This window comes from Ixodes scapularis, unplaced genomic scaffold (assembly GCF_016920785.2).
Source record: "Ixodes scapularis isolate PalLabHiFi unplaced genomic scaffold, ASM1692078v2 PGA_scaffold1__304_contigs__length_218370807, whole genome shotgun sequence".
Taxonomy (NCBI): Eukaryota; Metazoa; Arthropoda; class Arachnida; order Ixodida; family Ixodidae; genus Ixodes; species Ixodes scapularis.
The window spans coordinates 159,941,457-159,967,354 of record NW_024609846.1 but is presented as its reverse complement, the minus strand read 5'-3'; the positions used below and the strand labels follow the sequence as shown (position 1 = coordinate 159,967,354).

General features: G+C 44.9%; 1 protein-coding gene across 2 annotated transcripts in view; it reads right to left on the bottom strand.

Moving 5' to 3' along the window:
- LOC8039028 (stress response protein nst1) overlaps nucleotides 1-25,898 on the bottom strand; it is a 298,951-nt gene that overhangs the window by 66,697 nt on the left and 206,356 nt on the right. For both annotated transcript variants that reach the window (XM_029995006.3, XM_040216998.1), the window contains exons 4-6: nucleotides 22,746-22,884; nucleotides 14,160-14,269; nucleotides 13,173-13,295 (exon numbers count right to left, since the gene is read on the bottom strand). In XM_029995006.3, the coding sequence (XP_029850866.2) occupies nucleotides 13,173-13,295; nucleotides 14,160-14,269; nucleotides 22,746-22,884 (372 nt within the window). The remainder of the gene's footprint in view (nucleotides 1-13,172; nucleotides 13,296-14,159; nucleotides 14,270-22,745; nucleotides 22,885-25,898) is intronic.

The following is a 25,898-nucleotide window of genomic DNA, read 5'->3' as shown; positions in this document are numbered from 1 at the left end:
GTGGTAATTAGGTAAGAGATAGTAAGCGCCTTTCACATATGTAACTAGTTACTTAGTAACCGTAGGTAGAAACGGGAAAGTGGAAACTTAACCTGTCACGTGATTTGCGGTAGCGAAAAAGGTGCGTGGTTATACCACTTACCACCAAAAAATATGCGTGGCAGGCGCTACAAAACTTAAAACTGTAAATCAGTGATCTAGGTGGCGCTAGTCACCGCCCAACTAAAAGTAAAAAAAGGCGATTAAATATAGTCTATTTCAACGCTTCCACCTTTGCAACTAGATACACATCTCGCACTAACATTTTCAGCACACAATTGACAGAATGCATTCGACACAGATCACATACAAATGTGACGAACACTCGTGACACGCTTACTCTAATCAAACCAATCTCTGACTCCCTTGACTGGCCATGAGTCTTTTATACTCACCATTCGAGTACGCAAATTTGTCGTCGTGTTTTAACACGTCAGTGAATAATGTTGCAAATATAGTGCTCTTTTCGCACCAATATCCCTCCACAAGAAAGTTTTCAAACGATTCAAGGCATCCATTTCCCAGTAGAAAACAAAGGTAAACGCGAAAAGTATTTGCGACGATCGATAAAACAACCTCCTCCACCAGTCCTCAGCGTCGGTGCATTCACTTCCCCGCTTTGCAGCTGCAAACCAGCTTTCTCGTCCATTACATTAACCAACAATTAAAACGAATAGGGTTGCTGTTTGCGAAAGATTGCTTCCTTGTCACCCGCGGCGAACGCAGGCTGTAACTGACGGTGGGTACGACGACAGCTGCACTCATTTTGCGCGTTGCGGGACAAAAATGCACGCAAAATAGTACCGCATGCAACTCTAATCTTTATTTGTGTGTAGTCCACTGAAGAATGCTCGCGTTTCTGGGGAACATATAAGGAAATTCAGGAAGACTCGTAGAATGCCAAAACATTTTTTAGTAGTCCTATACATAAACCCTATTTATAACGCACTTTAACGGTCGTGAGAGTGCACTGTCACGACCCAAGACACCTAAATAAGAATCATTCAACCACCGAAAACACGGAGACCGTGAAGAATACGCTCTCAATGTCAAGTAGGAGCGAAGACCAAAATAAAAATAACGTTTCCAAAAGAATGCAAACGCGAAGGAAAGTCAGAAGACGCATGGCCATATTTCATCAACAATGGCTGCCGCCTGGCTACGCTCGCAGGAGCACTGGCTTCCACGACGTGCTGGAACGGAGGCTGCGATCGTTCTAAATTCAACACCAACCCTTAAACATGCCTCTTTGTACAATACTTGATGCTACGATTTATTTTAAAATTTCATCTTGTTTAGACATTACATAATGTCTGCGGCACCAAGACAAAACACCAGGCCTCCGTGCCGCTAAGTGAATGGAATAACACAATATTTTATATAAACTCCATCGATAAGCGAGCAGAACAACATACATTTGCCTCATCAAATGTTCTGCAGCTCGAGCTTTCGCTCCACGTGCTCCAAGCTGGTGTGCAGCTAGCCCACTCTAAAGCCCTTTCATGTTTTAAAAATAGCGCAAGGTGTGCCGATGATCGAGGCGTGTGCAAGTGCAGCCCTTGGGAAGATCATGGCGGCACAGCGCAGCACTACAGTGGCAGCACTGAGCTAGATTTCCAACGCCATGTTCTTTGCAGATGTGGCGCGCGGCACGTGCCTCGAGCATTTTTACAACAATTGCTGGCGCCACGTTTCCCAGGATAGAGGGGCTTTAGCCCACTGGGCCACCGATCCCGCCCCCCCCCCCCCCCCCCCCCACCCCCCAAACTCGGCCTCCGATCCTCCAACAAGAAACATAAAAAAATATTTGCAGCCCTTTCCTTAGAGCTAATTTATTATTAGCGCTTGGAAAAAAAGACAACAACAATGTTTTATCCGCCGGATCGCACACGATGAATTCTATTAGATAAAGGGAGCACTACAAATATGAACTAAATGTGTTCAAATATTCATTTTCCCTAGGATAATACGAGACTGTGTTCACAATTTGCGATTGGTATTTTAATAACGCGCTTTTTAAATGGATTGTCCGGTAAACATTTGTGTTCCTGAAAACAATTAAATTACACTGTTATTTCGTTAGGCATATTGTCACGCGCGTGGCGGAGCGAGCGCTTACGTAAAAAATTAATTAAAAAAAAAAAAAAAAACAGAAAAAAAATGTGGCCAAATGGGAACCGTGCTTGGCTTTCGCGCAGAGGCCCCAGGTTAGATTCCTAAGAGCGGACGCTTCCTTTATTTACTCTTTCAATTTAGCGTTCGCGTGAGTTAGAGAACCCTGTCGTCTGATCGAGTTTGGAATGTTCTACGTGCCGAACGTTTTACTATGGTGGCTAGAAGGGGAAATGTGACGGGCGCCGTATGCACTCAATGGTAAAAAGTGGCGCGATACGCGATGAAAATTTTGAAAGAGCCTGGATTGTAGATAGGGTCCACCTTAAACCATGTCGTGAGTTTGCAATTTTATGGCTGAGGACAACGCCCCCGGAGTTCGGTCAGTTCGGTCCCCTGCCAGCCAAGAGCAAGACCAAACCGTCGACGAGACCAGCCATGAGCACGCAGTCAACGCAGACCGCGATAGCTCTATCCATCGTCTTCATGCCTGTCGTCGCCCCACGCAATCTGACGCCATTCCACGACGAGATCTACGAGGACGTAGAGGACTGGATTCAACACTATGACTCGCGTGGCAATATCATCCGCACACTATCCGAATTTTTAATCCTCCGCTGCACAAATAATTAAATTTTAAATAGAGGCCGACTGCTCAGATTGCATTTGCAAAACACAGTGTTTTTGTTGGCCATTGCGAAAGCTGTGACGTAGCACCAAGCAAAGAGAGCCACCTCAGCTTTTGACTGCTGTCTCATTAAAATAACTTCGTCCTAAGAAAGAGTGGATGTACGGTTTTGAGGGAAGTTTAATATTTCGACAATGATTATTATACGCACCATGAACAATGTTGATCAAAACCGGGAAAACGTCAGCCATGTTGAATAAACCTGGGACTGGGGCAGATATGAACACATAGGTCGAAGGAACATAAAAGGACGGGACGACGTCTCGAACTCAGGTTTATTCACTATGGTTAACATTCACGAGCTCGAGTGCACCGTAACTATATTATCTGAAGAAGTCGACGCCCGCGACTCTGACGTTAGCATCAAAGTTACTAGATTACCTCAGTTGTGGAACTCCTGCGGAAGTGAGCGCATCCCGCTCACCCACTTCAGTCCACCTCCCGTCGTTTGAAGCGCCACCTAGGGTTTCGTTCTATAACTGCGTGTTCCATAGGGCAGACCTTAAACGCCACCTAGACGTTGTGTTTCGAAACTTGTGTATTCCATAGAATACACTGCAGTTACCATAGCAGCCGTCCGGCGCGTTGAGCGATGGGAGGCGAGCCGTGGTGAGTGAAAGGGGGGGGGGGGGTACTGATCGCGCAACCAGTGTCTATAATCAGTTCCGTAACAAAGCTAATTCACTGGTCTCCACTAGAGGGGTGGATTGTGCATTGAGCGAACAGGTATGAAGCCACCGGAAGTGAGCGCTTGACAGGCTTGCCCACCCTCACGAGGTGTGGTCCGAACAGTGCCCAAGGTGCTTGATTTACTTTTGTTATATCAAAAGAGCCTGCTTGTTGCTAAATAACAGCTCGTGCAGGCCCGAGAAGTCTTCTTGGAAGCCACGTGAGGTGTTAGAATTTCGAGATTCTAGTTGATTTAGTGTACATGCACCACGTTCAAAAGCCTCATTCTCAAGTTTGAATATGAAAAGCAATTATTAAAATTCACACAAAAATGCAAGAAAGCGTGAACCAAAACATGAACTAAATGCACTATAAAAGCCAGCAGACACTCGATTTTTGAGACAAGCATCGAACTTCCGGTGGCTTCACTCGCGCCCGACTCGGAGCGGGGCTAAGCACCTTCCAGCCCCCTATAGCAGAGATCAGTGAGCCCATCTAATAACCTTGGTTACCATGCCTGATGTGACGTCATGACAAGATCATCCATGCGTACTTGCGAAATTTGGCGTGAATTAAGCTTCGTATTGCTGTTCATAATTGAGTTAACCAATATTGGGAGCGTCTTTTGATGAATTATCATATCTGATATATTTAGGCCCTCTCTACTTGTCCAGCGCCAAAACTTAGTGACATCCGGATATAAGCGGACACTCCCTTTATAAGGTTGAGGAGCAATGGCGGTCATTTTAAAAAGCTTCCGATTCAACCCCTAGATGGCGACACCGATTCCTGAGGCCGAGAAACTGGTAATGCTCCTTCACCGATGTTCCTTCTCCGCTCTTAATTTCCTTTTTGCAGCTAGTGCCCTGCTCACTTTGCACGTTCACCGCGTGCTCTTGCTCGCGCTACGTGGTACCAGTGCTACCCAGTTTGCTCGGCTGCTAAGCAAGCGTAGCTAGGCTAGGGAAGGCACCCTAAGCTAGGCCAGCCATGCTCATCCATTGGAGGATGTCAGGCTGGCTAGCTTTATTTTCTGATATGGGCTTCTGAACCGCAGTGCAGTGATTTTCACGTGCTTTCGTGCAAAACATCCCAAAATGAGAAAAGATCTTGCAAATTAACTTGTTAAATTTTCAAAAATTAAAGAAAAGAACGTTGCTTTGAATTATTTTTTAGCAGGCTCTCTTTTTCAAGACACAGGTTGACAAGGACTTCTTTTAGGAAGATAGCGACGCTTGGTGATTGATTTATCTGATGAATATGATAACAATTAAAGTGACTGGATGTTACAGGATCATGTTTCGCAGGAAGGCGCTGCATATTAGTTAAGTTAAAATATATAGATAAAAGGTGCGCTTACATAAAACGGTATTCCTTAAGGTGCCGGATAAGATATTAGGTCGTTTGAGGAGATCGCTCCGATAACTCCGGTATCAATAGAGAGTTTTAGTAGATCGTTCCGATACGTCCGATAGCCCCGATAACGATACTATGCACGCACAAGGAAGGCGGAGGAGGAGTATCGGGTATCGTTATCGGAGTCATGAGAACGATATACTAAAACTCTCTATTGGCCGATACTTCGCCACGCCGTTGCGCGTGTAGCCACATCGCAATTGAGGTGCCGAAAGTATCGGGATTTTTTCATCTCAATTCAGACTCGGTTGTGAGGTCGAATTTTAAATTTAGGCCAAGAATATATAAGTTTGGGGACCACTCTTGAACTGAAGGCAGTACAAACGGCAAGTCTGACGAATTTTTTTTTTTGTTTTCAAGTTATTTACCATTTAATAGGCCAAGCCGGAAACAGACGTTTCTCCCACCTGTCGAGGATGTCATGATTCGCGGCTCAAAGTTTTCTCACTTCTGAAGCTACTGCGCTAGGACTCATCTCTGCACACTCAAAATAGGCCGCATTGTGCTGAATGAATTGAAAATTATTTTATTTCAAAATAGTAAAAAAGTCGAACAATCTTACTTTGATGATTTCTGGAAACTTTGACAAGCTCTTACATGGAGGATATATAAGATATTTTAATGACCTTAATATAACCAGAAATCTCAAATAGTTCTTATTTTCTATTATAAACTCAGTATTATATCTACAAATAAAATCTTTCATATACATTTGAACGAGCGAATATTTCGAAAACCTAGCGAATTTGAATTAGTTTTTCTGAAAAACCCATTTGTTATTTGCCAATTTTTTAGTAGCGAGGTATATATGATAGTGATATTTTATGAAATAGAAAAAAATACAGTATTTTGAATAATGAAAGGAAATGAAGTTTAAATCTTGTTACATGTGCGTTGTAAAACGGCAAGCTTTGTTTCGGTAAAATAACTTTTATTACGCGTTACGCGCAATTAATATTGTTTTAAACTTACAGATTCAAGGGGCACGGAAACGAGATTTTAGGGCTCATTTCATTGCTTATGCATATACCACACCGCATCAGCACCTGAGCAACATCAGACTCTGGTTTGGAAACGCTAGAAAAGTAATTTCAAAAATAAATACAGCTATTTCCCGCTTGCACCTGGTAATTCGATAATTCGGGGGCCGAAGCCGTGTTGGGGGATCGTGACGTGTTGCTCCTCCCGCATTGGCACTATCCTCGACAGTACACCGTACTCGTATATAAACACTAGCCGTGAACGCAATGACGAAATCGCGCTGGTTCGCGCGGCGCGCAATAGACCGATCTCACCAGCCAGTTTGACTACGCCACCGCTGCTGCGATGCATCGAGGGAGCTTTAGTCTTTCTGCACGAGCGACAACTTGGCTGGAGCCCTGCGCGTGTGGAGCATGAGGCGCCACGAGCCGTCTTGTGCACTGCTGCCTGCCTCCTGCGAACTAAAGTTATGGCGGCGTCACGCATGCGCCGAACGCTTGGTGAGACCGGTCTATTGTTTTTGTACCCGGAGTTGTTTCTGTGTTTATTCATCACCCTTTGCGTGCAGGATGCAGCGCTATTTCGCGGCAGAGGGCTGCCGCATCAGCGTGCTGAACTGCGAGACGCCGACCGACGGGTTTCCTAACGATGAGAAATTCCGAAGCGTGTGGATCCGTCTCGCGCGTCTGTCGTCTCTCGGGCGCCAGTGAAAACCGATGGCCTGTACGGTGACCATTTTCGCGATGAGAACAATAAAAGGCGACCCAGTGTCCTCAGGAGTCTGGGTCTTCTTAACAAGAATATCCGGTTGCTACCAGGGGTTCTGCCGACTATATTTTACCAAGAAAGTAAAAGCAGAAATAAAACTCAGCGAACCGCAAGAAAAGAGAAGGCAAACTGGCAAGTAAGCACGCTGTTAATAAGACATTTAAGAATCCATATCTCCAAGTTGGCCAATCATCATTACATGCGAGGCATTCCTTGGCAACCCCGACCCTCTTCAGATTTTGTCGGACGGACGGTTGGTTTGTCGGATGGTTCGCACGGTTCTATAGCCCGAATAGCCTGTCCGCCACTATGTGCGAGATTGTCCTCTCGTCCTCGCTGACATCTTTCGAGACCCCTTGGTAGTAAAAATCCTCGTCTTCTCAAGTTCATTGATCATGGCGGAGCGCACCGCGGACTGCAAGGGCCGCAATGAATACGTCACGACGGTCGTCATACAGCTGTGCGATTCTCCGCCACACCGAAACGCGAGAATGAAATACACAAAAGCCGCAAAAGCTGGAAAAGCCACAAAAGCCACAGCCAAAGGCTGGCGTTAATAATTATACCAGCCTTTGGTTGTGCTGAGGAGCCTGATGTCACGATTGTGACGGAGTTCCCATGGTGCATCGCACGCCTAGAAGGCCGATTTAGAAGCTTGAAACGAACGTTTGAAACGAAAAATATAGCCATCCGCACAAAACACAACCATGTGATTGTCATTTACGGATATCATAGCTCATATATAACCCATTTCGGAAAGGTTTCCGTGTATTTTGATTTTCGTTTTTGTAGCCATTTAGTCTTAATGTCAGATAATTAACCAGACTCATGCCAGAATATTCGTCCGAATTTCACGCATGCGAGGACGCGCAGCGAACAACTGACAAGTTTTAAGCTTTAAATTTAGTCATACAAACAAAACCCTATATTTTCTGTTTATATTTTTTTTATAAATCAAAATCATACTTTGCTACTAAAAACATAAAGACAATAAAACTTTTTTTGAGAAAATCGGTCTGAAATTTGCTAGGTTTTCGAAACATATAATATTGAATTTATATACAATACAAATAACTAAGTTCCAGCTTTCTGATGATATCAAGGTTATCAAAATATCTTAAATAGGTCACAAGTAATAGGTTGCCAAATTTTGTAAAAGATATCATCGAAGGGAGATGCGATCCTTGACAGGTGGCAGCAACGTCGCTTTTTGCCAGGCCCACTTCAGTGATCAGTACTTAGAAACAAAAACAGTCCGCCGATCCTGTCGTTTGTACACCCGTGAGCGATATGAAGGTGAACAGCCCTCTTGTTTTTAACGCTCCTGCAAGTTTTGGAACAAGCTCTGTTCCAGAAGAGGGCTAGAACGCAAAATTTAGACCCCCAAACCACGTACCATTTGAGACGTTAAAAGTTAATATAGCTTTAGAGAGCCGTAAAACAGGCAAGAAACCAGTTAAGTTGTTCACCTTCACACTGCCGGCGGGTGTACAGTTGTTCATATCAAGGGTGCCTCCAGAACATACACATGTTTGAATGAAACTTAAAATTTTACCTAAAACCCTTGCCTGGGCTAAGATGAAAAACCCATCTACTAGAATTGTTTCTTCATTTATTTGTTTATGGTGCCAGCTGATCATGAAGAAAGAACGCATAAAGAAAGAAACAGAAAAGGCTAACACAGGGCGGGCCTTTGCTGTGTTCGCCTTTTCTTTTTCCTATCTATCTGTTCTTTCCCTCGTGTTTAGCTGCCGCCATAAACAGGCTATCAACAAATTAGTTCAACTTACGTAAAGCCTTTACTGAAATTATTTTGTGAAATTAGGAGCTTATAAACATTATCCTATGAATTTCTTCCGCGGAATACCAGAGCACTTGTGGCATATAAATTATCATGGATGTGCAAAGTACTAGCTCGGAATTTCGGATTACTCTAACTGCTCTTTGTCCACCCACACTAGGCCTAATAAAACGTGTGACTCGTTTGAGCCTTCTTATCTTCGTCCCATTTATTGTTTTTAAAGGAAAAGTTGCATACACCCAAGGGGAAGCACGGTGCTGCCTTAAGTTATTAACGTAGCCACGAGATGGTTAGTTTCTGTCAAATTGTCTACCGCACCCCCTGGAATGAAAATCAACTTTTTTTTTTTAACAACTGTACAAATAAGGTAGTTTTTTTTTCTTTTTTTTTTAATGCCACGTTTAATTTTTCCTTTGTCGAAGCGAATTTTGCGGAGCACTGTACTCGAGGACCGGCTCTCCTACGCCGCCATGTATCCCTCATAGTGAAGCTTCGAATGGTGTATTCACACGAAGGAGAATTTTTCCACTGAGAGAAGCAAAGGTCATACATAGCTCTTCGAGGTCATGTGCGCCAAGTCACGAATGCTTCATAATCCCCATACTCCGCTGAGAGCCGAGGAGCTCCGGACTCGGAGCGAAAATAAAGGTTTTCTCTCTATCTCTCTGAGAGCCGAGGATTTCCCCATCGTTCCGGCGCGAAAAGAAGATGACGTTGAATAAAAAGTGTGATGCATGGCGTCTGCCAAAAATCCTAGTGAAAGCCCGAAGTCGCATTCTTACACCAACAGCGTCAAAATTGACAGTATGACATTCCTCTTATGATGTACTCACACAACGAAGATTTTCTCCAGGAAGAGGAATACACGTGACCGAGTTTTGAAGTCACGTGGTTCATCTGACGGACGCTTGCTGATTCCTGTACTCTGACGAGAGCCCTTCCCTACGGACTGTCCCATCACTTAGGTGAGAAAGGAGGATAGCGTCTAAAGATGAGTTCGATAAGTTTGATGCAGTGTGTAAAAAGCATGGTGGAGGCTTAAAGCCGATGCATTTACAAACCAACAGCGCCAAAGTTGACAGTCTGACACTGCTCTTATTTCCGTCGATGAAAGAAATATTAATCCCAATGTCAGACTGTCAACACCGTAAAAGTTGACTGTCTAATATTACTCTTATTTCGATAAATTAAAAAAAAAATATATATATATATATTGCGAAGAAAGACGGCATCGGGAGCGTTTTGATTATCGTGCGACGCTTTCGGCAACGCGTGTCCGGGGAAAGGGGTTTATTCGGCTCTTTTCTCGAGCGTCAGGTTTGCGTCGCAACAGCTGGTTTTCAGTTACCTCAACGAGATCACCAGAAATTGAAATGGGTAATAACGAATTAAACACGAAATATTGTTTTGGTCATAACACTTTTTGTGTATAAAACTCAATCACCTGTCTCGCAACCACAGGGATGAAATGAAGCCTACGAAATAAGGGGAAATATAGCGTGATCCGCTACGATTGCGTCCCATGAACGCCTGTTGAAAATATGTCAATGTAGAGTGGCTTCATACACAGACGGGCTTCCCTCCTGAACAATACAAATATTGAACCGATTTCTCGACTCTCCCCAATTTCACTCTTGTTTACAAAAGCCGGTGTGGGAACAAACTTGAGAGGCTCCGCTTACACTCGCCTGTTTATTGACTCGGGAATTTGGCGGCGGTAAATCGACACGCGAGGTAAGGAACGGGGTTGCCGGTGCGAAGGGCACAACAGTCGGAGTGCCCCTGTGGGTGGCCGTGCAATAAAAGGCGCCATAAAACCCAGAGGTTTAGAGCTTTGAGATGAAGCTGGGACCTCCCTTTCAAAGTGGTGCTCAAGCTGCTAGCGATTTATTTATAAGCACTGATTGTGACGCCTCAGGTGTGTCTGAGGGTCCTCCACTGTTTCTATGGCTGTGCATTAGAGTTCGAAGCGCGTGCTTTGCGCTGATTACTTGGAGAGACAAAAGAAAAATAAATGTTTTAGTAAAATAACTTTCGAAGTGTGATTGGTCTGGACACTGTAATTGTGAAGGCGGGCTCCATTGGAGGAAGTCTTTTCGGCAGAGCAACGTACTTTGTGTGTGTGTGAAGTGCTTCAGCCGCTTCATGCAGCTCACTGCAGGATCGTCGGACAGAATGGAACCTGACGAAACTTTCAATCCCGAACAAGCAGCCATCTAATAGCTGAACAGATACGTACAGTCCTCAGGAATCACACTTTTTAAACAGAGTTCTGCTTTGAAAACGTACTGTAAACGCCGAGGCCATACCTCAAACAAAGACAGGTGTGTAGGTATGTAAATGAAGCACGTTCTGAGCAACAAAAAAAGATAAAGCCTCTCTACAGCCCGTGGCGCAGAAAACAAGATTGGAAGCTCTGCACAAAGCTACAGTACCTGCTCAGACTGGTTGAACAACCTCCAGTCAAAACGGCATTCCTTCCAAAAATTGCCGTTTTATCCGGAATTCCCTAAAACACAAAGGAAAACCGGCAGTATGAGCAATTCCTCACCCATACACACGAAGAGGCGAGGTGAAACTGCAGGCGGCGGTTGTGTATTATGCGCATTTGTTTTGTTGCGGCTCTGCTACATACATTTTAGCATTCTTTCGCCTAATATTCACCGAGTATAGATAAAGATTGAAGATGTCACTTTTTTAAAATGATTTGCAAAATATTGCAATATGAATAACCTTTTTGTATTTGAGTGACTTTTTGGGAAGAATGCGCGTTTTAAACTAAACTGAAAACTTGTATGAAAACACACGCGTCCCAATCGCATAAAAGAATTTCAGGTTTCCAGATTTTTTATATGCGGATGTACAAAGCTCTGAACTTAGACAATCTTGCAGCATATGTCAAACTTGCGATTTTATTACAAAATTACCTCGCGCTTTATACATTAAGAATGTTTTACTCGTTTTCCTGTATTGACAGTTTCAGCACAAAAAAAATCAAGCTCGGGCGTGCACAAAAAAACATTTCCTAAATCCCCCAAGCACCCCGGCCCGCACTCAAGGAATCGCGGGAACAGTGTTCCTTTAGTTTCCTAGTCATCAATATTTCAACAAATTTTGATGCTCACATGCTTTTCAGCGTAATCCCGAGGCATCCTGAATAAGCGTCATATAGATTGCAGAGACTTGTCATATCACTTTTAAAATTTTTCTCTTCAATGTCAGCCTTTTCACACTGTGTATGCAGTCCACCTTTCAACCTGGCTGCGCTGCAGAAATCTGTTACAACATTGTCATTCTTGTGCATATTCAAAGAGGCTGATATTAACTTTGAAACGCTAAAAATGCTTTAAACAGCCACGCTGACTCCAAGCTAAATCCTTGTTTGGGTTGTTCTGAATTCTCGGCTTTTTAAGCCATTCCTGCTAAAACAATAATGACGAATGTGTTAGTATAGCAAAATATTTCTGCAGCTCAGGCAGGTTGAAGCGCGGATTGCATCCAAATAGAAACACTGACATTGAGGAGACATTTTAAAAGTGATATGACATTTCTTTCCAATCATTACGTTGCTTATTCAGGATAACATCCGGAATACGCTCAGAAGGGGGATTTAGCAAACGGTCTATTTGTGTTCAGTAGTTGTCAAAAATGCCAACTTCGCGAAAATCTGGAAACGCGCATGTGATCTACAGCAGATTTTTTATATTCATTGTAGAAGACAAACTTTATTTTTCACAAAAAAAAGTTTGAAAACGTTGTTTCGCGTGCACAATTATCAAAATATATTATTTCGGATGAAATAAAAATGTACACCGGACATAGTCTTTTTATCTTATCTAGAACGACACATACTATATTATAGTATGGTGTAGTATAGTATAATACCCGGCGGGTGTACTGTACTACCCAGGCAACACCCCAGCGAAACAGTCATCTGAAACTTATTATCACACGTCTTTGATTTCATTGTTCCCATAACGCTTGTTATTAACAAAAGGTTTCTTATAGCTTAGCTTAAACGGGCTTTCCTGGTTTTCCCGTTCTACAGTAGTTTGCGCACAGCAAAACCCGTCGTAAACAAAAATAGGACTGTTTTGCTTTTTTAATTTGGATTTGGCCTGCAAAACACTTTCTTTCAACTGAAACTTTACTAAAAGGGTCGAAACGACAGCACGAACAACTTGTTTGCGTGAGGCATTAAAATAAACAGTCTAAAAGTAAACGAACTCCCTTCTCCCCCGCCAGTGCCCACGTTTCTCCAGCCTAATCGTCCACACCACGAAATACAAGATTATATCTTCCTAAAATGTCTTTCATTTTATGTAATCTACTGCGCGCAAAGCATGATATTATGTTTCGCTGCGTGTCTTCCGTTTAAACTAACACGAATTACTAGGTAAATATAATTTGCTTGATGTTGTTGGATCCAGCTCTTCACATCTACCCTATCCACCAACACACTGTTCGCAGACAATCCCGCGTCGCCGGTTGTGGGCACTGAGGCTGCGCAGAAACCAGATTCTCGTGAGGCGGACCAACTGCGCATGCGCGGTGCCGACAGCAGCGCCACCACAGTGGCGTGGCGAAAGAGAGTTGAGTCGGTCCATAAGACCGATATGCCAAGATGGCAAATTTTCGCCCTCCTTTGTACCGCTTGCATGCTCGAAGCAAGGCGCGGCCATAAGGCGCCGTACATACCTTGAGTTCGGTGGAGATCTTTCGCTGCCTGAGGTGCGTCGCCTTTCTCAGTGCCTCCTGGTGCGCCATAATAGAGGCTTGCTCCACTTCGTCCACGCCTTCCTGGGAATTGCCCAGCTGGTCCTGCGGGGAGGCCGAACCCGCCGTCATTTTGAACGAGACATCGACAGGTTGAGGAACACCTCGAACAAAGTCGCTCAGTAAGGAGATAGTGGAGAGAACTCCGATGAAAGAACAAATAATGTTTTGTATAAATAACTTCTTCAACGTGTTTTCAAGTTTCAGATACCAGCGGGAATTCCTGTAGACTAACACGCGGTGTTTAAGAAACGCAAAAGAATGCTTTTATATTGTCTTGCCATTAAAAGAATGTCATTTGAGAACTTCTTTAGCTTTTCATTCGATGATATCTAGTAAACATCTACAAAACCAAGGAATGTAACGCGCAAAACCTGCCAGTGCTGCGTGTGTTTCATGTGCGGCCATTTAGTGGCTTTCGTATGCTTTGGGGGTTCCAAGAAACCGGCACATTCATCAACACCTAACCAAGGGCAACTCACTCCAATGATTTTAAGTCACTCGTGTGCTCTTTTATTGCGAGGGCGGCTACCAGTGGTGCCTTATGGCTAACCTCTGCGTTTTCCACAAACATCAATCCAAGAAGTATGGCTCTAGCGTGGCGCCTTTCATATGATCGGTGAAGGCTTCAGCATCCACCAGTGCTACCTGGTACATCAAGTGGAGGGGACGTTTTTTTTTTTAAAGTGTCATGTCAAAAAAGAAAAAGAAAAGCCAGTTTATCCTTTCTTTGGCATATTCGTAGTCTGTTGACGTAAAAAGTGTCTCGGTTTTAAGTTCCTTTTTCTAACAGTACTCGAGGATTTACATTCTTTGTGGTTGTGAGCAGACAGCCAAGACAAAACTAACGGAACTGTCATGTGGCCTATCTTCAGCTTCTGCCACGGGGACTGAAAGAAGGGAACGCACCTGGCCCTTCTTCAGCTTCTGCCCTTGGGTCTTTTTTTTGAGGAGTTCATCCAGTAGCTCCAGGGTCTGCGCCAGCACGTTCTCGTCTCTCTTGCTGACCTCGCGGATGCCTGAAAACGCGTAAAGTGTCACTCTGCGAGCTCACAGTTGGTCTTCTTAGCAACTTGAGCGCAGTCGTGGCCAAACCAAAATGATTCGGATGGTTCGTGAGTTCAGAGCACGAGCTACTCAAACAACCAAAACCATTTTTAAAGCTACTTGTTCTAGATTCTGGAAGGTCCTAAAAGAGAACATTGCAGCATAAAAACCTACATACGCCAATGTTAAAAAAAATATATATGCAGCCGCCACGTCGATTAAAAAAAAAATACGTCAGCATTTTCGCAGCAGTTATATATAACAAAGCATGGTGAATGCAGCCTCTCAGTATTTTTACGCGGGGTGAACATTCCCGAAACCCCTCTTCCCCCTGGTGGAAGCAAATAAGGCCAATTAGCGTCTGTATGAAAGACGGCGGCCGCACAGGATTAACTGGTTATGAAGAGCGAAGGCATGACGTAACACCTAGCAACCGAGGTGCAGTAGGGAACAGCGGTGTTACACTCCTGGGAAAAACAAATTCGTAAAATAACTCTTCGGGGTTATTAGGCTTGTCCATGTTTTTTAACCTAAAACGTTATTTTAAGCACCCCTAAATGGGTCCTTTGTGAAAAACCTATAGGGCGTTCTTTTAAGCTCGTTTTCTGATACGAAAGAGTGCCTTATCGCCCAGTTGCCTTTCTAGGGCGCCAGGGGGCGATAGTGCTTGAGGCGAAACGACTTTTCACGAGCTCAAGGAGTGTTTCGGGCGTCGAGGAACCTTTGTAGACCGGATTTTTTTTTACAATGTAGGGCGTACTTTTGCCGCCGGCGGGTGTACGGGTGGTTCAAGGTGGGTTAATAGTTTAATACTTTGTAATGAGCCATCCGCAGACTGCCGCCGCGAAGCGTCGTGAACGGGGGGGGGGGGGGGGGGGGGGACGATGGGTTAACACGTGACCCAGTGATACACCCACCGTCCGCCACTGCGCGGAGTCGAAATTTGCGAAGGGGGACGTCGCCGGCGATCTTCGGTTGCTGGGTGTTAAGTCACGGCGTCACTCCCTATAACCAGCCAATCCAGTGCGGCTCCCGTTCCTAATGGTGTCGTGGTATCATCCCGTGGCGATGTTGCGAAATACGTGTGCATAGAAGTTCACATGGAAGTTCACAAGAAAAAGCGCAAGGAGATTCGGTCACAAGTGATGCGGCTAGTGAACGACGCTGATACGTTGCTACAGTCAGCGCAACCCAACAGCGATGACCTAAAGCTACCCACCGAACGACTGGTCCTGGCTCAGGGTCAACTTAACGCCGTCGACGCCACCATCGAACCACTCATTTCGGAGCAAGACGCAGACCTCGAATCCCTCCACGTCATCGAATATGAGGACAAGATCATGACCTACTTGACAAAGCTGAAGAGCCAGCTAAGATGCTGTGCGGAACGCGGCAATACATGCAACGAGAGTATTTTGGTCGGAAGCACGAACAGATCGCCAACGCCAGCGAAGTCGAGAATTAAACTCCCAAAACTTGAACTTCTGAAATTCAACGGTCAACGGAAGAATTGGCAGCCGTTTCGTTAACCGTTCGAGACCGTCATCCATCTTAACTCGGACCTTTTTTTGGCGGAAAGGTTCAACTACCTGCAATCCGCGCTGAGCCGCGATAGAGCAGCTGCCATTGCCGGCTTAACAGGCAACCACAGAGCGCTCTCCGACGCCGTGGGCCTCCTGCGGAAGACGTTCGTAGGCCCGGAAGAACTCATCGAAGACTGCATGGAGGGCCTGATAGATATTCCTCATGTATCGTCGTTACGCAACACTAAAGGCCTGGGACGTTTGTACGACAAACTACAAGCTCGCATACGAGGACTCAAGGCGTCAGGGACTCCTTTTGTGCAATGCTCTGTCCGGTCCTACGTCGTGCTCTCCCAGATGACATGCTTCTGGAGTACAACCTAAATATGGCTGCGGTGGACACGGAGACCGACATCAGCCGGGGCCGGTCACTTTGGATACAAGCTATCTAGGCGTAATGGTCTGATATTTCCAGATTAAAAGTCTACCGGAGCTCTAGCTAACCTTTCCTATTCACAATGTATTCACCGTTTTATCGCGTTTCTTGAACTAATTGGCCGACCACTCGGGATTGAAAAGCTGTAGACTGAAGTGTCTGAACATTGAATAGAAGATCTACAGGTATTCTTGCACTATTTCCTATCCACAATATATCGGCATTTTTAACGACTTTCTTCAGATAATTGGCACTTCAATTTGGATACGAAAGGTATACACTAAAATGTCTTAACATAGGACAGAAATTCTACAGGCCTTTCATCTAAATCTCAGACACTTTAGTCTATAACCGTTCGATCCCGTGTGGTTGGCCGATTAGCTGAAAAAACGCGGGCTCAATTTTTTTTTTTTGTAAGGGAGGGCACTAATCTTAACGCATTAAAAAAGAACTATAAATCTACGGAGAGAATGTGAATAGAACATGTCCCGTCCCGTCTTTCGACTCTACATCCAATGCATTGTTTGCGTTCCCAAACAGGAACTGTACCACCATTCTACGAAGAAAGGTCAAACAAAAGATTTTTTTCGATATTACATCCAATGTACTGTTTTCGTTCACAAACACTGTACCGTAGAAACACAAATGAGCTAGTTAGGGAATGAGCCTCAATTTCCCCTATGACTAAAGAGCGCCTTACTCCGCGAGAGCACACCTCTACGCAAAGCGCAGCACCTAGCGAGCAGAGTGCGGGGGAAAACAGACCCAACATGACGATAATAACCCCTGGAGAAGGGGAAGATAGGGGAAAAAGGGCAAACACAAATCTCCAAACAAAACCAAATGACTAATGCGCCACAAAAAAAAAAAAAGTCCGCGAGGTTCTGGTATCGAACTAAGCACCTATCCATTACCATTGGAGCGCTCTACTAACTGAGCTGACCAGAAGTTAGACGTCAGTAAAGCAAACGGGTTTTATCAGCTGCCATCAGTCTAATACCAACAGGGGTGAACGACTTGCATTTTTTAAGGTTATGATTATAATGCAATTAAATGCAAAGGTGCAATGGAGCTAAAGTTGAGGCTTGGGCGAGTTGGTACATACTTCGGAAATTAAAAACAGCGCGGAAAGACGAGGACCAGACAAAGAAGTGACACGGACGTAGCGCTGACTTACAACTGAGTTTATTGAACGCAAACTCGCAATATTTATTTGCGGTGTCACGAACAAAAGAACATAAAAAATTCAGCCCATGTGATGTATCACCAATAAAAATAAAACAATGATAAAAAACATTGAAAAAAACATTGAAAAAAATAATGAAATGCGCCATGACACAGCCGTACAGAGTATGTGCTAAAAATCGAGCAAGTCACGGAACTAGAAAATTCATCTCTTTGCCTGATAGGGCCACAGAAGGACTGCTTACACATGCTGCACCCAGCCTCGCTATCTCAACAGCCTCTAGAATTTCGCGAGTAAGCTGGTCCCTATGACGCTTAACAACCTCACACCGTTGGAAGTCGGGAAGGCAACCACAGTCGCGGCAATGAATGCCCAGGTGACCAGACACGGTTGTGGAGACACTGTAAGCGTGCTCTCTCAACCTGTCGTTGAGACAGCGGCCCGTCTGGCCAACGTAGCGCCTGCCACACGTCAGAGGGAGAGAATAAACAACCCCCTCCGAACACGGGACAAAGCGATCTCGATGCCTCGTACTGCAAGCCGTGGCCGCCCTCGAAGAAGGGTTAACAGCTCTGCACAACCTGGACAGCTTGTCCGGGGCAGAGAATAAAACGTCTCATAGGGCAAGAGCAGCCCTATGAGAAGTGAAGAAGAGGCCAACAACAGAAAGGGAAGGGAAAGAAGAAAGTTTGTGGTTATTCCCTACGTACACGGCCTGTCCCACAACCTAAAACGCATTGCTGGCAGGTGTGACGTCGACGTTTTATTCTCTGCCCCGGACAAGCTGTCCAGGTTGTGCAGAGCTGTTAACCCTTCTTCGAGGGCGGCCACGGCTTGCAGTACGAGGCATCGAGATCGCTTTGTCCCGTGTTCGGAGGGGGTTGTTTATTTTCTCCCTCTGACGTGTGGCAGGCGCTGCGTTGGCCAGACGGGCCGCTGTCTCAACGACAGGTTGAGAGAGCACGCTTACAGTGTCTCCACAACCGTGTCTGGTCACCTGGGCATTCATTGCCGCGACTGTGGTTGCCTTCCCGACTTCCAACGGTGTGAGGTTGTTAAGCGTCATAGGGACCAGCTTACTCGCGAAATTCTAGAGGCTGTTGAGATAGCGAGGCTGGGTGCAGCATGTGTAAGCAGTCCTTCTGTGGCCCTATCAGGCAAAGAGATGAATTTTCTAGTTCCGTGACTTGCTCGATTTTTAGCACATACTCTGTACGGCTGTGTCATGGCGCATTTCATTATTATTTTTTTCAATGTTTTTTTTTAATGTTTTTTATCATTGTTTTATTTTTATTGGTGATACATCACATGGGCTGAATTTTTTATGTTCTTTTGTTCGTGACACCGCAAATAAATATTGCGAGTTTTCGTTCAATAAACTCAGTTGTAAGTCAGCGCTACGTCCGTGTCACTTCTTTGTTTGGTCCTCGTCTTTCCGCGCTGTTTTTAATTTCCGGAGGGAGGTGCAATGGAGATGGACAAGAATGACGATAATAACCCCTGGAGAATGGGAGCCCTGTTTTGAGATTTGTGTTTGTCCTTTGTCTCCTGTGTTCCCCTTCTCCAAAGAATATTATCGTCATTCTTGTTCAACTCGCTTGCACCTTTACATTTATTTGCATTATAATCAATCCCAAACATCACGCCACTCAATCAAATAGAACCAGTCCCTGCGCCGACCGTTGGAAAACATGTTGAGCACGGCGCTCTGAGGCTTCAAGTCTTCAACCGCAATTTTTCCAACGTTAGTATAGGGCAGGCGGATTGCACATGCACCAGATTACATCCGCCATTGTTGATCTTCTCTTGTCTTACTGAGATACCGAGCCAGTAAAATGGGTGTTGAGGAGCCTTTAGAGAGGATAATACTGGGGAGGACACAGTAGATCCGAACATGTCAATAACCTCGCCTGGTATGGTAATAATGAAGTGAAGTAAACGGAATATGAGGAAACAAAAACTGAAGGTAAATTATGGCGGCGCCAATGTACAGCTGCTGCAAAGCGTGTATACATTACATCCACCATTTACATGACATCACACTGTGCATGTGCAACTCTTCGTCATGTACAGCCGAGCGCTCGCTCTGCAGAACAGCAGCTGCCATTCGGCTCTGAACAATCATTCATTTGGAAATTTTATGACGACTAACACCGGCACCTTGGAAATCTCCTGATACAAGAAGTCAAGCGGTTTACCCAGCGAGTTCTTCAGGGACACCACCCCAATTTTTAGCTCTGTTCCGAGCCTTAAAGTACATCTTGCAGAACTGGATATATACAATCTGTTCAATGATACAGCGTGTCCCCTAAAAATATTTATAGTGTTTCTTTTTCACCGCAAAAATAAAGTATGTGTTGACAAACGTTCAGTCTGTTCTTAAATATAGCGTTAGCAGTCCAAACCAGATTCCAATGTTTCAAAATTTGCCATCTTATTCGATAGTTATAAGTAGGATTCCGTGTTTTCGGAGTTCATTTTTCGTCAAATTCGGAGGGTGATTTTACGGAGTTTATTTTATTCGGAAATTCGAAGTTTATTTTTGTTTGATTCCAAAATCTTCGAAATTTGGTACTTAATTTCGCAATCTTTCCTACGCAAATCAATAAATATTATCCGGGTGTAAGCGTACGCAACATAAAGAAATATATAACGCGCTTATATCAATTCATATTTCTTTAGCTGGATTTGGTGTTGGTGGCATTGCCATTGGAAATACTAATTTGTCTCATGGCAAAAGTTGCACACCTATGTGGCTTCGATAAACGTCGATATCTTAAAAATAAACTCCTGGAGGTAGTCGCTGGGAAGCACGTCTTCATCCCATCCTATTCCATGCTACCCCGCGGCCGTGCGAGGTGGAGTGGTAAAGGACGGAATAGGGAAGTTTCAACTACACCTCTTCCCAATTTTATGCAATCACTAGGGTCCACAGCTTTCATTGTTACAAAAACACAGCCCCTCCTTCCTCTTCAAACACAAATAGCATAGCCCAAACTGGAAACCAATACAGATGATTTTGTTGTGACCTGAAAATACAATGACAACTCCTCCTGAACCTTGACGACATAACCGGTAAGACCCATTTTGTCAATGATCCGAGATTTGAAAGATAACTGTGGTGGCATTTTCCCGTGACAAATGACTCAGTGTGCTGAACAAACTTAATTGTGAAATGCCGTCTTTAGTTGTTTTTGTGTTCTTTGGGAAGGGCGAAAGGGGGGGGGGGGGGGGGGCATTGGCTCGTCAAGATTCGAAGTTTATCGGATAAATCCGAATTGACCAAAATTTTACCGGCGGGAGTTTTTCGGAGTTTTTCGAATTTATCCGAAAACACGGAACCCTAGTTATAAGTGACGTTCAAAAAGTTTCAATGGGAAAGTAGGGCCCATTCCTGTAAACTCGTGGCATTGATTTCCATGTATTTGTGGGCAGTCGGTTCCCTACATAAGAAATTCCGAAAGTAACTTAAAACGCTTGAATCAAATAAAGAAAAGCTCCTAAACTTTGTCATTTGTTTCAGACTGTTTGCGCCAAATTCGGGTGCAAGCTGAGGGCTCGACGACAAAGCATAATTCATTTTTGAAGTAAAAAATAACAAACGCCAATTTTGGGGGACATCTTGTACAAAATGGTGAGTGTGCAGTCACATGAAAAAGTGGGACATGTGCGAACATCGTTTCCAATAGAACATGTGCGGTTTTAAACATAATGGCACACTTCCCTTAATTAGCTAGCAGCCAACACCATTTGTACCATCATAGGGGTGTGTGGGACACATGCATGCTAACCTTGTTGCCGCAACATGTCCCGTATTAAGGAATTATTGTACATGTTCCCTAATTCAGGGATATGAAAAATGTTGTGGCAACAAAGTTAAAAGCATCATGTTTCGTATTTAGGTGGTCTTTTTTCTAACAGTGATGTTTTACGCGGGCCTAGATCATGGCCTCTCATTAACTTCAGACTGACAGCAATTTATGCCATACTAATTTAAATGTTGAGTGCAGAATTATCTTTATACATCAAGACACATTTCCTCAAGTTGTGTGTTGGGTCGTTCTATAAGCTCTTACGAAAGCCTGGCGTACTCCGGAATCCCACCAGTGTTCCTCACGACTAGAACCAGGAGAAGCAACTAGATTGCGAAGCGTCCAGAACATTCAATGGCGCTCATAGTTTTGAGACTTTCGCAAATGGTTCATTACATTTAAAACCATGCGAAATAAATTTATATATTTTTATATGTGACTTGCTTATTCTTCAAATTCTTTTGCTAAGGCAAGAAGGTCTCGAATCTATGCAATGCTTTCTGAGGAAACAATTACTAAACAGCTGCATTCTGGTGGTTAAATTGCTGGTATTGGTCTTTTCGCTGCTGCGAATGCGCTTTTATTACGTTTAGCGGCAGAAAGCTTTAAAATTACATGTTTCTTAAACTAGTAATTGTTCATCCGGTAAAATAATTTTGCTACCGATCTACTCAGTGCTTTCGCTGTGGAGCGGCTTTGAAGCTTAGAAGGCACTAAACGCTTGCTACGATATAATCGAGAATGGAACAGCGATAGCACCCCACTCCATAACACCCTGCAAGCAACAATCACCGAATAACAGTCCCCCCACCTTTCCATGATTGAGCAGAATGCTTTCGTTTTGTTTGATAAAAAGAACGGTGGGCATAGCTTATCAAATGCAAATGCAAAATATTTTGGTTTATGACAGGGCGCTATGACAAAACAACTATTCTGTGCAAATGGCCATGCTACGTACTATTATCTCGTATTTACCTCAAAATCGCCACTATTGTTAGAAATAGGAGAGAAACAAACCTTTCGTTTGAATTAAGGCCTCAATACAACTGGTGACAGCAAGACTAATTAGACACAGCCATTTTCTCCCGTCAGAGTTCAACTTGTTAAAATAAACAGCACTTTGCTGTTTGCATAATGTGTGCGAATCTGAATCTACATACATGAGTGAGCTTTCGTATTGTGTACATAAGCAAACGCAAGCACTGTGCGTTGCCGTTAGCGTTGCGTGTCTTACATCGCCCGTGCGCAGTGCAAAAAACCGTTTCATGATTCGGCGCGATGAGGCGCAAGCGCAGCGTGGGGTACACGCAACGCTATCGTAAACGCAACGCGCTTGCGTTAGCTTCAAGACGCAACACTAAAACTGTCTATCCCCATTCCCACCCGCCCTATTTCCTAATGTTAGTGTTAATTATTTGTTTTTAATAGTTATCTATTGCTTTTCTTCACTTCTAGCAACGAGTCAGTGTGCTGAGAGGACGGGGCGTATACCTGCGGCCAAGTTGGCGCATCCTTCGAGGTTGAGCCCCTGGATGTCCAGCGAGCACGCCTGGGCCCTGGTGCGCAGAGCCTCGGTCCACGACTGCTGGTCGTGCTCCGTTTCCGCAGCGAAGCATACCGGCGGAATATCCTAAAAAGGAAGGAGAACGGTCACATTGAATAAACCAAGGTCTAGAAGAACATGCGTGCGAACGTTCCACGTTTTATGCCGCGCATTTCTATCTTTATTCTTACTTTCGAGCCACCGCGCCTGCATGAGACATTACCGTAGAAGGGGGAAAAAAAAAGAAGAAAAAAGACGTCGTCGTCAATAAGCGCTGTGTTTGTGTCTTTCGTCTACTTGTACTTGTCTTTTTTTTTTTTTGCGCTGCTTCCTTCCGTTACCAGTATGCACCGACTAGCTCAACTTCAGACTGTGTTGCAGTCTCAATAGGTTTAACATTGCATTCGTTGGTAGTTCTAAAAAAGAAACGAACTATTACCCAATTTCATTGAGGTACGAAGCTCACGTATTTTATGGATGTTATCTTTACGTTGTGAAATACCATTTTGAGGTAAAGGTATGACGAAGTTTTTAGGTAAGTGGTTTTGTGATTTACACTGCATAAGAATTTGAATCGTATAAATTCTCGTCGTAGTGCCAATCCATTCCATCTTAGTTCTTGTATCATAGCACTGACACTAACATAGCGGTCGTACCGTCCCAGGGCGAAGCGAGCAGCACGGGTTTGTAATCCCTCTAGAATTTCAACGTGGTTTCTTTGGAGAAGGTTCTAAACAGCGCAGGCATACTCCAACACCGGACGCACATAGACAACAAATGCATGCTTTCTAATAAATTGGATTAATGTTTTTTTTTCTTGTTTTTTTTTAAGTTTTGACGCAGAAATATTTGTGCTCGCCCGGCCGTCATAACAGCATCGTCGATATGTGTGTTCCATTGCGAAATCAGCTGCAAGCGTAACACCTAGATATTTGAACGTTTATTTTTTTTGGTACAGCGTCATTCTTGAATTAACAGAGTTTCAATTTCTTTTTTTAGTAAATCTAACGTCGAAACATGCCCTGTGCGCCAATTTAAGTGTGCCTATGGCAGTATTTTAATGCCTCGCTTTTCGTCCAATTCCGAAGAGATCTTACGCCAATTCAACTATTCGTGCAGCCCGTGCAAAAGCTCCCATATCTCCCTGTGATGTCAACGTCAGTGCGGCTCTGCGCAAAAGCATGATTTTTCAACTACTTCCTGCTTAACTTTAATCCTCAGCTCAATAGCGAAATGAAGATTCACGAAATTGTGACGTGCTTGGGTACAGGATGCGATTATTCGCTCCCGCCTTGGTTTTTGAGCACACCATAGAACTTGTCTTTCGCGAGTGATGATACTTGCCGCATCAGTGTTCACTGGGAACGAACCCGAGTCTGAATATTCGTTTATGGATTGATTGTTGACGAGGGCGTGCGTCCGACTGTGCAGCGCTCGCGTCCATGCGTGAGCTTGGTTCGGCTGACTTGCTTGGGCACCGCAGATTAATCACAGTGAATAAATGGCTTAATATCTTAACGCACAGCAGCTCGGCCGCGCGTGGATCCAAAACCTGCGCTGCAGAAATCAGGGTCGCTAAACTCATCGAACACAAAGTTGGGTCCGAAGTTTGCGGAACGCCCTAATTGGACTCTCGCAACGCTGACGTCGCGCCGAGCAAGGTGTCAATCATTAGAATGCTCATTTATTCGAGATCGGCAGAATGTCGCAAAGTTATCGAGGCGCGCGTGGAGCGCGCAAGGAGCGCGCTGATTGAACGACTGCGCCGATTACGTATCGCCCGTTTGTCCCCACATCCTTACGCCAAGCTAAACTTAATGCTTTGTAGATTGTCCCTCGGCGACCTGTTGAAGCTTCAAATCCCTCTAAAGTTTGTGTAAAAAAAAAAAAAGAAGTAATTCGAAACCTCGTTTGTCGAAGTTGTCGCTGACGTCAACGTGACATTTCAGAACTTTGCGAGAGCCGTGGTTCGAGCCCGCAATCTTCACTTCCGATCGAAGCGAAGTTAAACTTTGTCAACATGGCGGTGCTGTACACTGCGGCCGAGCTTATCTTACGCCATCGTCGGCGATGCTACCGAGACCACCGGGACGCGGGGACGCGTTTCAACTCCGCGACGACGACTTTCGGCGACAGTACCGACTATCGAAGGCCATTGTGCGTTGGCTGTGCGAAGAGCTTTGTTCGGCGCCCGGACTCCAGAGGCGGCGGACAATCGCGTCTATATCATGACCGTGGAACAGCAAGTTCTCTGCGTGCTCCGGTTCTTCGGAACTGGTAGTTTTCAAGGCATGGTGGCGACTGACGGGCACCTGTCAGTCTCCCAGATGATTGTGAGCCGGGCTGCCAGAGTAGTTGCGGCTGCCATCGTCGATTGCCTCTGCAGCCGTTGGATTAACTTCCATGCGGAAAGCAAGGCCGCCACCGAGGGGGGCTTCGCCCGAGCCGACGGCATGGTTGCCGGCGTCGTTGGGTGCGTGAACGAGACTCATGTCGCGTTTTCCACTCAAATTCCACTAAAAATATTCTCTGAAAAAGGTTCACATGCCTGCGACACCAAAGCGACCAACTCGAAAACGAAACTTAAACGACTGAAACTCCCATTGAACCTGTCCCGTGTGGTGGCGCTTTAGTACTTCCGAGGGAAGCTGCAGACGCTGCGGACAACAGGCTTTGCTCGAGATTTGGCAGTGTGGTGCTGTTTACGCTGTCATCGCGGGTCCATATCAGATGAGCGAATGACGTTTTAGCGAACAGCGACATTTGAGGAAATCTACGTTTTAGCGAATAACGGGGGCGCGCGTTAACCCATTCGCCGCGCTGTGCATTACGCCGCTTCGCCGGCGACAGTCTGCGGCGGCTCATTACAAAAATGCGAACCCATTTGGCCCACCCGAAAACGCCGCTGCGCGGCGTCCGACTATTCGCTAAAGTGTCGTTCGGTGAAACGTGGCCGTTCGCTAAAACGTCATTCGATCAAGTGAGTGCCTCCCATCGCGGATAGAAGCCTGTATTGCTGTGGTCGAGCGGCACCACCGGCAGTCATCGCTTGACACGAGGTATTGCTTGCGATAGGAGAAACGGGAAAACTCAATTTTATT